Source organism: Geospiza fortis, unplaced genomic scaffold (assembly GCF_000277835.1).
Source record: "Geospiza fortis unplaced genomic scaffold, GeoFor_1.0 scaffold66, whole genome shotgun sequence".
Classification (NCBI taxonomy): domain Eukaryota; kingdom Metazoa; phylum Chordata; class Aves; order Passeriformes; family Thraupidae; genus Geospiza; species Geospiza fortis.
In genome coordinates this window covers 4,167,620-4,179,376 of record NW_005054312.1, presented here as the reverse complement: position 1 = coordinate 4,179,376, position 11,757 = coordinate 4,167,620, and the positions used below count along the sequence as shown (strand labels likewise).

The 11,757-nt window shown below is 49.3% G+C and overlaps 1 protein-coding gene across 2 annotated transcripts in view; it reads right to left on the bottom strand.

The window, feature by feature from the left end:
* TP53I11 (tumor protein p53 inducible protein 11) overlaps positions 1 to 11,757 on the bottom strand; it is a 24,382-nt gene that overhangs the window by 4,866 nt on the left and 7,759 nt on the right. For both annotated transcript variants that reach the window (XM_005419475.2, XM_031055750.1), the window contains exons 2-5: positions 2,109 to 2,452; positions 1,507 to 1,565; positions 866 to 914; positions 339 to 435 (exon numbers count right to left, since the gene is read on the bottom strand). In XM_005419475.2, coding sequence (XP_005419532.1) covers positions 339 to 435; positions 866 to 914; positions 1,507 to 1,565; positions 2,109 to 2,237 — 334 coding nt within the window. In that variant the 5' untranslated portion in view covers positions 2,238 to 2,452. The remainder of the gene's footprint in view (positions 1 to 338; positions 436 to 865; positions 915 to 1,506; positions 1,566 to 2,108; positions 2,453 to 11,757) is intronic.

Sequence of the window (11,757 nt, the reverse complement as noted above, 5' to 3'; positions counted from 1 at the left end):
CTCCCACGGAGCCCCAGCCGCGGCCCAGCACCCCTCCCCGGGCTCCCCTGCAGGCCCCTTTGCTGGGGCACATGGGGTGATTCCCAAGGGATTCGGAGCATGCACAGCCCTTCTTACCCTACCTGCAGCACGCCTGAATCCCTGCTAGGAAAAAGCAGCGGTAGCCAAGCTTTTCAAAATACCCCTCAGCAATTTCTTTGCTAACAGCAGATGCTCTGCTCTCCAGCTGCAGCAGGTGTCCGGCTGGGCACGGACTTTGTCCCCTGCTGCCGTTTTGGCCACCTGTCCCTTTACTCTGTGGGGCAGCAGCATTCCCAGTACAGTGGTACGGCACTCACTGAGGAGGGCTCCTCCATAGAGCCGGATAGGAGTCTTGCTGCTCACGGATTCCTCCTCAAAGATGGCATCGAAGAGCTGGTCAGGGAAAGCGAGGGCCTGGCAGAGGCGAGAGAGACTCAGCAACCTGAACTGGCCACCAAAACATGTCCTCTTGGGCAGCAGCGCTCCAGCATCAGGCGCTTGTGGGATTGGAGCCGCTGGCCAGGAAACTGGCAATTAAGGAGGCGCAGAAATATCACCATGTCAACTATCAGCTGCATGGCTGTTTTTTGTGACCAAGGCTGCCATTCCTTGGTTTATGGGCCCTGCTAATGAAACCAGACTCGCAATGGGAACAAACTGCCATGGACACTGTTGGCAAAGCCCATTACTGAGACACAGTGAGGGCAAAGGCCTCACAGGACAAAGCAGTAGGAGCTGCTGGAGGCAGGGGAGGAACAGAAATGCCAGGGACTGAAGGGCCATGCTGAGGCACCCCTTTAGCAGTCAGGAGCTGGTTCTTGCCTGGATCACATCCCTCACTCACCATGACAGCGACCCCGGAAAACATGATGGCGGAAACAAGCTGCCAGACCCTGCATGAGAAGGAAAACAGAGGACGCAGCATGAGCTTGGAGATGACCCCATCACTCATACTTCACAAAGCATTTCTGGCTGCCTGCTCCTTCATCAGCCTTCATCCTTCCCCCATGCACAAGCAAGATAGCCAGAAACCTCCCATGGAAGGATTCAGCTTTCCACATCCTGCTAGCTCCAGCCTCAACATGCAGACCAGCCTTGCTGGTGAGACAGAGCCAGAATCCCCCTCACCCAAGCAAAGGAGAGAAGTGACCCTGCCAAGAGGATGGTGCAGAGCAGGGTCCCTGCAGGACACACCACTCTGTCACACAGTAGAACAGGAGCTCCTTCAGCCGAGCACAGCCCTTGTAGTTCTCCGCACATGCAATGAGACAAGACCTTGAGGGCCTCAGGCTCATTAATGGGAGGGAAGAATGCAGAGTTGGTCTGGTTCCACAGCCTGCAAGAAGCCCCTGCAGGGAGCAGTGATGCTGGCACTAACAATGATTTGGTGTTAGAAACCAATTTGGTGTTAGAAACCAGAGCTGGCAGGGATGCTGTGGCCAAGGGGCCTCAGATGACCTAGCTCCAAGGTGATCAATACCTTACCTCAGTCCCAGTGGTTCCCGGACTGCAAACTTGATTTCATTTCCCAATACTTGGCTAATCTGAAATTCAAATGAAAGGCACAAGCTAAGCAGATCCTTCCCCAGTCTTTAGGCAGTACTCAGCAGCCCAAAACCATATCTCTAATCCCATGTGGGAGTTTATCTCAGAGGGCTGGAAAGAGGAGGACAAAGGATTCAGTTGTGACTCGTTGGTCCCAATGCCCGGCTTGATTTCCATAAGGAGCTGCAGCCTCTACTGCTCCCTCACTGGGATCAGCCACCTGCAGCATGCAGCTGGGAAAAGGTCAACACTAACTCCTGTTTCCTCTTACTTGTGGAAGAAAGGAACTGACTCCTCACACACATCACCTGCATGTCCCATCCTGATGGAGCACAGGCTCCTGCAGAGCCCTCAGGATGTCACAGTATCTGTCTTGCTGTCATGTGCACACTGCCCAGAGCTGTTCATGTTCATATGAACATGCTCACAATGCCTGGCTGTAACTACCCCAAACCACATGGATGGGCAAACCCTGGTTTGCCCAGCAGATGGTCCCATTTCCACCATTACTGCACTTGGGCTTCCCTCTCTACTGGCCTCACCTTAGAGCGATGGACCTCGCCGTCATCATCCTCCCCACCGACGCCCAGGATCTTGCGTGTCTTCAGCCTGCTCACCAGGTCGGTCTGGCTGTGCTTCTTCATCAGCGGCGGGGGCTGCTTCGCCGCCATGGTGCTGGCCCTGCCCCACCAGCCCTTGGCTGCCAGGGGCACAGGGAGGCTGCAGGAAGCGGCTCCGCTGGGAAAAATAAAACAACCGCCGCCACAAGGTCTTCCTGTTAGGCCAGCAGATGGCTCCTCATCCTTGCGGGGCAGGGAGCCCGGGCAACGAGGCCGGCCCCAGTTACAGGTGGCTCATCTCAGAATGATCCTGCTGTCTCCCGGATCTGCCATGGGAGGGGAAAGAAAAAACTCAGAGCAGAGTGGCTTTAGCATGCACGTTTAGTTAGAAATGCTTTTGACCTACAAACCATAATCTTGTCTATCCCAGCATGAGGCAATGCCCAATAGTACCTCTTTGCTGTTTTTAAGATTAGGGGAATTAAGTGTGTCTCAGATTAGGGGAATTAAAATCATTAAGTAATGCTTGGCCTTTTTTCTTTTCCCATTCAATCATCACATTCTTAATACATCACATTCTTCAGCTGCCATTTCAGGTCAAACCCCAAACAAGTATCAGTTATTTATTTGTGCGTCCCCCCACTCACATGCTGCAGCCCCCAGGCTGTGCCAGAACAACATTATCAGCCCCTGAGCAGAAGAAGCCAGGGACATGATTTTCCCTGAAGACACTCACTTTGCTTTCAGGGAAATGATGGAAATTAGAAACTACAAATACTATCTGGGATAAGTAAATACAGGCAACGAGACTTGAAAAAGATAGCTTCTGCCCTGACATGTGTGTAAAGCTACAGGGTATTGAGTCCCATGAAATCACTGTCTCATCCCACAAACATAAAACCCTGCAAACCTCAGTTCAGAAAGCCATTTCTGCCAGTTTGTCATCATTTTATTTTGGCTCAGCTGAACACAAAAACATTTTTCCATTTGCCACTTGGCCCTTCCAGAGACCCACAGAAATTTCCCCCAGGCACCAAGCACAGCTAATCCAGCCCAAGCAAGTGTAGGGCTCATGCCCCAGCTGAGCCTTCCCAGAGCTGCCCCAGGAGGAGACAATTCATGCTGATGTCTAAATATTTCATGAGTCTTTGGAGAGTAATAAAATGAGGTACAATTATTTTGGCACTGTGCATGCAAATGTTGTGCCAGTGCTTTGCAAGGGATTTCCCTCTCAAAGGAAAACCCTTCCCTGTGGTTGTTCAGACAAGAACAGCCAGTCCAGTCTGCAAGTGCCCAACATCACTCTTTCTTTAAGGCAAAGTTAAGAGGTCTTGCTGGGATAGTGCAAAAGGTGAGCCCCATGACCAAGGGTTTAATAAGATCCTTTCAGCAGAACCAGGCAAAATGCTTTTCAGTGAGCCAGTTGAGCTACCCAGTGCTTTGGAGATACTTCTTTTGGATTGTAGCAGGGCTTGTTTGGTCATGGGGTTTTGCTCTTATTCCACTGAATAACTAAGCCCAGGTTCCTGGAAAGGCAGCACAAAGCCAGACGCAGCAGTCAGGATTTAGAAATATTTCAGAATTGGAACAGTGGAAAACACCACCACAGCAGGAAGGTAGAAGCTGTATACTCAGGCCTACCTTTGAGCACAAGGCAGGAAGCACAAATGGTAGCTGACAGTAGAAAAGTTTGAAAAATTTATCATGCCTGGGGTTTGCCAACCTAAATTGTCACAATAAATTGTGTGTATTCAAATCTAGATAATCTGCACACAAAATCCAGGCCAAAGACAGAGCGATGTGTCTAAAAGAAAAGCTCAACCTCTTTAACTAGCTACAGTTTTTGCACATTTTTCTGCTCCTGGCTGACCCAGACTAACAAGGTTGGATGCTGGGTGGTTTCCCACCAGAAGTGCTGAATCCAGAGAAGACATGTTGCTGTGGTATTTCTAGTCCAGCATTTTCTGATCAAAGCCATCCATTCCAATCATGAAGCAACAGTCTTGTGGTGAATGCTCCTCTCTCTCACTCTGAGGCCATCCCACATCTCTGAAGTTAGGAGAAAAGTCTGGCAGAGGGCCTGAGCAGGAGCATCCTACTGGCTCTCCTCAGGGATAAGAGACCTGAGGCTTTCTGGTCGTGACAGGACTTGGGGTGCTGAGTGTGCTGGCCATGCCATCCTGGTACTGCTGGATCTTTCCTTGTTTCTTGCTACGGGAAGCTTGATGGCTGCACCTCCTGCTCTGGCCTCATGGTCAGAAATGCCAGAGGAAGGGAAGAGGAGAGGGAGGAGAGGGAGGAGAGGGAGGAGAGGGAGGAAGAAAGAAAAAGTAATAGATAATTTCTCCTGAGAGCAAGAAGCAAAGAAAGGTGGGACTCCATGACTCACCAGTGAAGACTGCACTGAATAGCTTTGTGATTATAGAGGCAGTTTAGCAACTGGCTCAAGGCCAAAAGATCAAAATTTGCCTTCATCATTTGTCTCGCCAGTTGCTTTCAGGGCAGGAGTTGGTGGAAATTTATCCACATCATCATTAACACTGCTCTCCCATTAAGAGTTTCCACTAATTTGTGGTAAGCCACTGGCCAAGAGCTGGGACAACACAGGCCAGAGACAAATGCCAATAAAACAATCTGGTGCATAAAGCCACACTCCTACAGCACAGCTAAGGCACGGTCCATAGCCAGTCCCACATCTCATTACCCCCTGGTCCAGAGACAGAGCCAGCCTAACGGATGCTGAATATTAATGGCTAACGAGCTAATGAATGCAATTAGTGCTAATTCAGTGACATTCAGAGAGAAGATGCTGAGGATTTGAAAACATTATACTTACATTAATGTATCCTGACACACTGGCAGTTTAGAGGATCATTTCTATTAGCCTGTAAGTTTGCAAAGGGAAACCTCCACCTCCTCTTTCTCCTGTGAGTCTCTCCTCCTTAATCCTTTTTTCAAGCATCCCAGGCACTGTGCAGATCAGCCACCATAAACAGGCAATTCCTACTCCCTGCCACAGCTCTCTGTGATGGGCAGTGCCTATGTGCAGCTGAAAGAGGGTTTCTTCTTCCTAGATCCCTTTTCTTTGCAAGCTTCTTTCAGTGTCAGCTCTCTTGCTCAGCTGTTTAGCATACTGCATTCAGTTTTGATAGCTACTGCTTAGTGGTGCAAAGAAACCCCACTGGTGCCACACCAACGATAGCTCAATCTCTCCCACCTCCACAGCTCTTCCCACAACGTCTCCGCTTCCCTCCCAGCGTCTGAAAAGGCGAGCTCCGCAGCGTGGGAGAGAGGAGACTCAACTGCACACGCCACGGCGCTGCAGCAGCCAGAGCTGTGCACCCACCGCACTGTGCGGAGCCAGACCCTGCTCTGGCAGCACCCGGAGCTCACTGCCTACAGCTCCTGCCAGCCAGAGCCTGACTGCTCGTGGGTGGAAGCTGCCTGCCTGAGAGGACAGAGCTCCCCAGGGCCCTGGGAGCAGGGATGCTGCCTACTGCTAAGCTGGATGGCACTGTCATCCACAGTGCAGCCTTTTACCGGACAAAGCAGTGGTGCTTGAATTAAAGAGGTGGCACTACGGAACTTCTCACTCCAAGGGTTTGACGGCACTTCCAATCTGCAGGCAGACGAAGAGAGTATGAAACTAGAGCCAAGCTGGGACGACAAAATGTTTATACATATTAGCTGGACACAGTTTGTTCAGCTCTATCACATTCAGGCCAGGGAGAGGATTCTTGCTCTCCTGTTTTAGAGTTCCCAAGTCAGTACGTCCAAGACAACTCAACATCTTGAGTCTGCTTTGATTTGTTATGCCTAAGAATTATCCAAGAAGGTGCAGTGGATGTCTGCACTGGATGTGGATGTCAAGCCTAACAGGGCACTTGCCATGCCTACACTTGCCTTGCCATCTTCTACAGACCACAGGCTGAGAACCAATACTAAGTAGGAAGCAGAGGCAGTGTCCCTTTCCAACACTGGAGTTCTCTGGGAGCAATCTGGCAGAGCCCAGGTGAGTTCCCCAGCACTGCAGCAGCACAAGGATATGTACATATGAGAGGGGCATCCACCATGGCCACTGTGCTGTACTGGCCCTCATAACTGGGCTGATGCCCACAGCATTTCTCTTGCAAGGGCCCAGCAGCTGTAATGGATTTGTCCAGCCCTTCTGGTGTTCCTCCAGGCTGTGTCAGTTCTGTCTCTTTGCTGCTGAGGACAGTGCCAGGTCCACAGCAGCTGCTCTGGACCCCGTAGCTCATCAGCCACAGAGCTGTTGAGAAAGCCTGGGCTCAAATACATGCGCACAGTAAAGAGGAGAGGCAGTGGAAACACAGGTGGACTAAGGACAGGATCCACAGACCTACCAAGTACCTTGGTCCTTGCAAACATTGCACTGTTTCCTAATCCCATGGGACCCAAGACTCCTTTTTTCCCACCACACATGAAGGTTTAGTTTGCTCACTTTTATGTTCTTAAAATGTGTTCATAAACAACCTCAGACACTTCAGGACTCTGAAATCCTGAGGCATGAGGTAAATTCTCTGTGTCTAACCCAAAAACATACCTGAGAGTCACAAAACATCTTTGTGCATCCTATCTAACTGGCCTAGCAAGAGTTTCCCCTGGAAGCCCATGGTGCAGCAGACCCTGAGCCAGAACTCCCCATGTCCCATGTAACTACCAAAATATAGCTATTTTCATCCTGTATTTCTGCAACTGCACATCCCAAGCCCACAGTGACCAAACCAGCTCCCTGCCTAGATTTCTATCAAGCAGGGAGATTTGGACTATTAGAACCTCTCTACCACCAGCCGGCTGGGAATTAAACTTGATCAAGCCAAAAATAACCTGATGCTCAGGCAGTAAAAACAATTAGCACTCAGCCACCACAGCGGCAGAATGCGGCAGTTGCTCCCGCTCTGTCTGGCACAGTCTGTACCCCTAAGCAACAGGGAGACTTCAGATTTCTCACCTGCAACAAGCCAGGTGCACAGGACTCTGTTCCCACATAAACACCAGCCCTTTCAGCACAGAAGGCTCTTTGCAGTACCAGCAGGAAGCATGTCTTGACAGAGGCTCATCGCCAGCCCTGCCACAGCCCCTTAAACAACTCTAAAAGGCACAGGGAGCTGCTTCCTTAGGGAACTCTGAAAGGCACAGGGAGACTGCGTCATCCCTAGAGAATACCTACAAGTCTGGGCAGTAGATTGCCCGCCCCTAAATTATGAAAATGCAAAGTAAGATCCTTAGGTCAAAGGACATCTTTAATGGTGTGTCCCAACCATCTCCCAAACCATCTGCAATGCACCAAGGGCCTCAGGTACATCTAAAGCTCACCCTTCAGGCTGAGCACATCTCATGGCCAGACACCATTGGATGGGCTCTCCAAAGCTGTTTGTGAGAGGTGCAGAGCTGCCCATGACCACAAAGCCTCCATTGCAAGGCAGTGGCACCCAGTGCCTACAGCAGCTCTGGCAACCTCAAATGTAATGGATATGGTCAGCATCACCCCTCAACAGGGGACAAGGAGTCCTCTGCAGCCTGCTGGGGAGGAAACAGTTACCTTGTGTTGCTTACTCAGTCACCACTTCTTGCAAAAAAGGACATCCAAAGGGGCTCAGCCTTTTCCATGCATCCTCTCCTCCGTCTGCTTCAGGGTTGCTTTAGCCCAAGCAGGCTCAGCCCCTGCACCCTCCTGCACACTGTTCCTCTGCAGCCCCTGGGTGCAGCAGCTCCTGCCCCCAAGCTCCCCGTGGCTGTACAAACATTCTGCCCCAAAAAGAGCCACTATTGGCTATATCCCACAGCATCTGGGAGGTACGGCCCATCTCCGGGATTTTATTGCCCATAGGTTTCAAATTTCCTTTTGCAGAGAGCGCAGGAAAGTTTGTGTCGCAGGATGTGTTATACAGCAATCAAAACCTGTAAAGTGCTCAGTTCCCCCAGAACAGGATAAAAAAAACCCTGTTGCTCTACTAGTTTCTCGGATGGGAGCTATAATTAAACACAGCAACCTCGCTCCTGCTGGCCTGCCAAGCACCACCTGCAGCAGCTCGCTGACCCCTCCGTGCAAGCCTGGGCAGCACCTCAGGGGAGAAATGCTTGTCTGCCTCTCACAGCAGCTGGCAGGGCAGCCTGTGACATGCTGCATGTGCTGGGGCTCTCCACGGGTGCCCAGCTGGACACCTGGCCCCACCGTGGCCCCTCTGCAGGGGCTCAGGGGGCTGCTGCCACAGGGGACAAACAGGCTTCACCCTTCAGCTACCACACACATGCACTCACACCCCACGTGCAAGCCTGGCCACACTACCCTGCCTTCTCAAGCAGCCCATCCCTGGCTGCTGAGGTGCGTTTTGGCTGCAAATACAAAGACGCAAGGTACAAGCACAACAGTACAACAGCTGCTTCAGCAGCTCTCATCTGTGTTACTTACATGAAGTCCACCCCCCTGCATCATCCTCCTCTCTGCCACTGAGGCTCTCAGCCCAGCCAGCCACAGCAATCCATCACCTCAAAGCTGCCCTTGCTCTCCCCAAAGGCTCTGGCTGCCATTTCCCCACCCAGCCCCCTGCTGTCTCAACAGATGGCGACAACCAAGCAGTTAAGTTTCCCAGGAAGCTGGGAGGATGGAGAGAGAGATGGGGAAGTAGGACATATTAGGATCAGGTACTGTTTTTCTTTAAAGGCATTGAAAGAGGAGAATTCTTCTTTGATTCCCAGCTGCCTTAGACAGGTGTTTGTGAGAGGCAGCCCCAGAAGCTTAAGAGGCCATCTGTCCTGCAGACGATTTCTACAGGGAAACATTAGAAGGAAAAATAAAACCCATATGCACACACACAGAAACACACACAAAAAAACCCCAACCCACCCAAGTAAAATCAACTCTCCCTACTGAAAAAGAGCAGCTTAAAAAGCTAGGAAAGCCCTTCAACTAAACAGGGTAATACAAGTCAGTTTTACAGAAACTGTGATGCAACTGCATTTCATCTCCTCTGCCTTGCACCTGAGGTATAGCAGAGGCTCAAAGGAACTCTATGGAAAGACCCTGGGAGGAGCAGTGAGGAGTCCATACACAAGGTGCTAATCCACAACACCGCTGGATGCTGAACCTTCACAGTAACACGGAGCCTCTTGGCACTTCTTTTCCTGACAACCTGAGACCTCCCCAAATTTTCTTTCTACTGTGCCCCCAAGCACCTGACAAGACTTTCATAAATGCTGCGGGAAGCCAATGCTCTTTATTCTTGACAATTCCCTGCACCTCCATCCTTTTCCAGAACACAAAAGAAAATTGTTAAGAAACTACAATTTGGGACATTAAGTTCCCTGAGCCACATACAGGCACAACATCCATCTGTATACTGTCACTGAAATAGTGATTGCAAAGCCATTTTCGATGAATTCCCTCCCCAAAGACAATAATCTACACCTCCAGCAACATTAGTTCTCTATCTGCAATCCTGGAACTTACTCAGCACAATGCAACCACTGCGATTTAAACACTCTCAACATGTCTACAACCATGAAATGGAAGATGAAATGAGTCTGTTCCGCTCCAGAACCGCAAAAGCAGATTCCCAACCAGTTTCATGGACCAATTTGCAACCCCAACCTGACAACAACTCCTGCAGGACACCCCAACAGCATCAGATTATTTTATTCCATTTGTGTAGAAAACAAAGAGTTTCTCATCTCCATAGTCTGTCGTGATATGACCAGATGTGCAGTCTAGGCAAACACAATAGGGAGGAAAAAGGGCAGACGAATAAATTTGCATTAATCAGGAAGACTGCCTTTTGGTCTAGCCAGGATATTTCCTGAGTCCCAGGCACATAGGCACTCATAGGACTCAGAGCTCTCATTGCACAAGCAATACAGCTTCCTTCCATGACACAGAAGTTCTGTAGATCAGGTCTGATATGAAATGGCCCAAGCGACTATCAGTCAACAGCTGAGTTGTTGACAACCCTGTTATAGAGCATTTCCCATATGCATGGTTACATCTGCATCCCGGATAAAATAATAAAAGTTTACTATTTATATAAATACATGTAATTTATAAACAATATGTTATATATTAATAAAGCAAATATAAATGTACATATATATACACATATAAATATATGTATTTGTACAGGAAGGTATGTATATAAATATATATTATATACACACACAAATAAGAGACATGGGTTGATTTGTGTGGACTTACTTTGGGTCCCCCTGCACGATCTCTTGACTGGTTAGTAAAGAGAATTCAGACTACCAGACCAACCATGTATGTTGGCATTCACCTGTATTTTGGTCTCAAGGGTGAGAGGAGCAGCTTGTCCCAGACTCCTTCCTGGGAGATGTCATCTAGAGTCTCAACTCCTGCTTCTAGGTCAACCATTTACGGCCCCAAAGACTGATACCACCTGTGACCTCTCAGCCCTGGACTACCACCTACACACCACTTGGACCTATCACTGCAGCTTGGGAACACCTTCTCACATCTCCCCTAAATAATTTGCCAACATTTCCTGTTCATTCACACACAATTAGAGCTCTGGGTTTATTGCTCCCTCACAGCTTCTTAGACATTAAATAAGCCCAGACATGCAGACAGGCTCGGGGAGTTGCTTAGCAAAAACACGATGGAGAAGGCCTCCCAACAAAACACATACTTCAGCTACTTGATAGCCCATCCCAACTTGGCAAAAATCTCCCTCTGACACCTTAGCAGTTTCTATAGCAACAGGTTACTGCTAAAAATGTCAGATGCAAAATTCCCCATGTTGGGCAAACAGGAGCTAGGAGGACAGATTTAGAAGAGGAAAACTTCTAAATAGCTGCTGCCAGAGCTAGCACAAGCTCTGCTAATTCACAAGTTGGTGGTGAAACAACTTGAAAGAAACTTCTAGCAACGCACTAGAGGGGGAACAGGTGGTGCACGGGGACACGTCTGTGGAGCACCGTTCCACAGCATCCCTCAGAATGAGGAGGAGCCACAAGTATCCCCCTCTCCTGCAATGAGGCACTTGAAAGTGAAACCAGCTGTTTTTAGGAACAGAACTACAGCACAGCGTGCAGAATAGGAAACCTGAAAGCCAAACTATTAGATTATAGGTTTGGCAGTACTGCTGCTCCTTCCATAAAAATGAAGACTGGGTCATTAAACCTCTGAGAGCTTAGTTTTCCCAGATGCATATGAAAAGTAAATCTACCACTGATTATACAGCTCGTGCACAGCAGGTTAGACATCTTACAAACAACAGCCCAGCCACTGTACCCCACCAGTGCCAGGTCGTGACATCTCAGTGGGCACTATGGACTCCTCAGTAGCACTTAGTTCATTACACACAACATGTTAGAAGCAGAAATGCCCTTACTGGCCTGACTAACAACCAATTTAGCATGAAATTGATTTTTTCTTTCTGTCTTCATTCACTGCTGGTGGGAGAAAGCACTGTGGAAAGCTTGGGGTGAACCTCACATGGATACTGCCTTTATGCACACCAGAAACTCTCAGAAGATTCTCGTGGTCACATTAAACCCAGATGCAGAAAAATCAAAGCAGCCACAGCTCAGCAGAGAGCCGCATAGGGGAGGAAGGCGGAAGGAAGCCCACCACACTAACAACAAGTGACTTTAT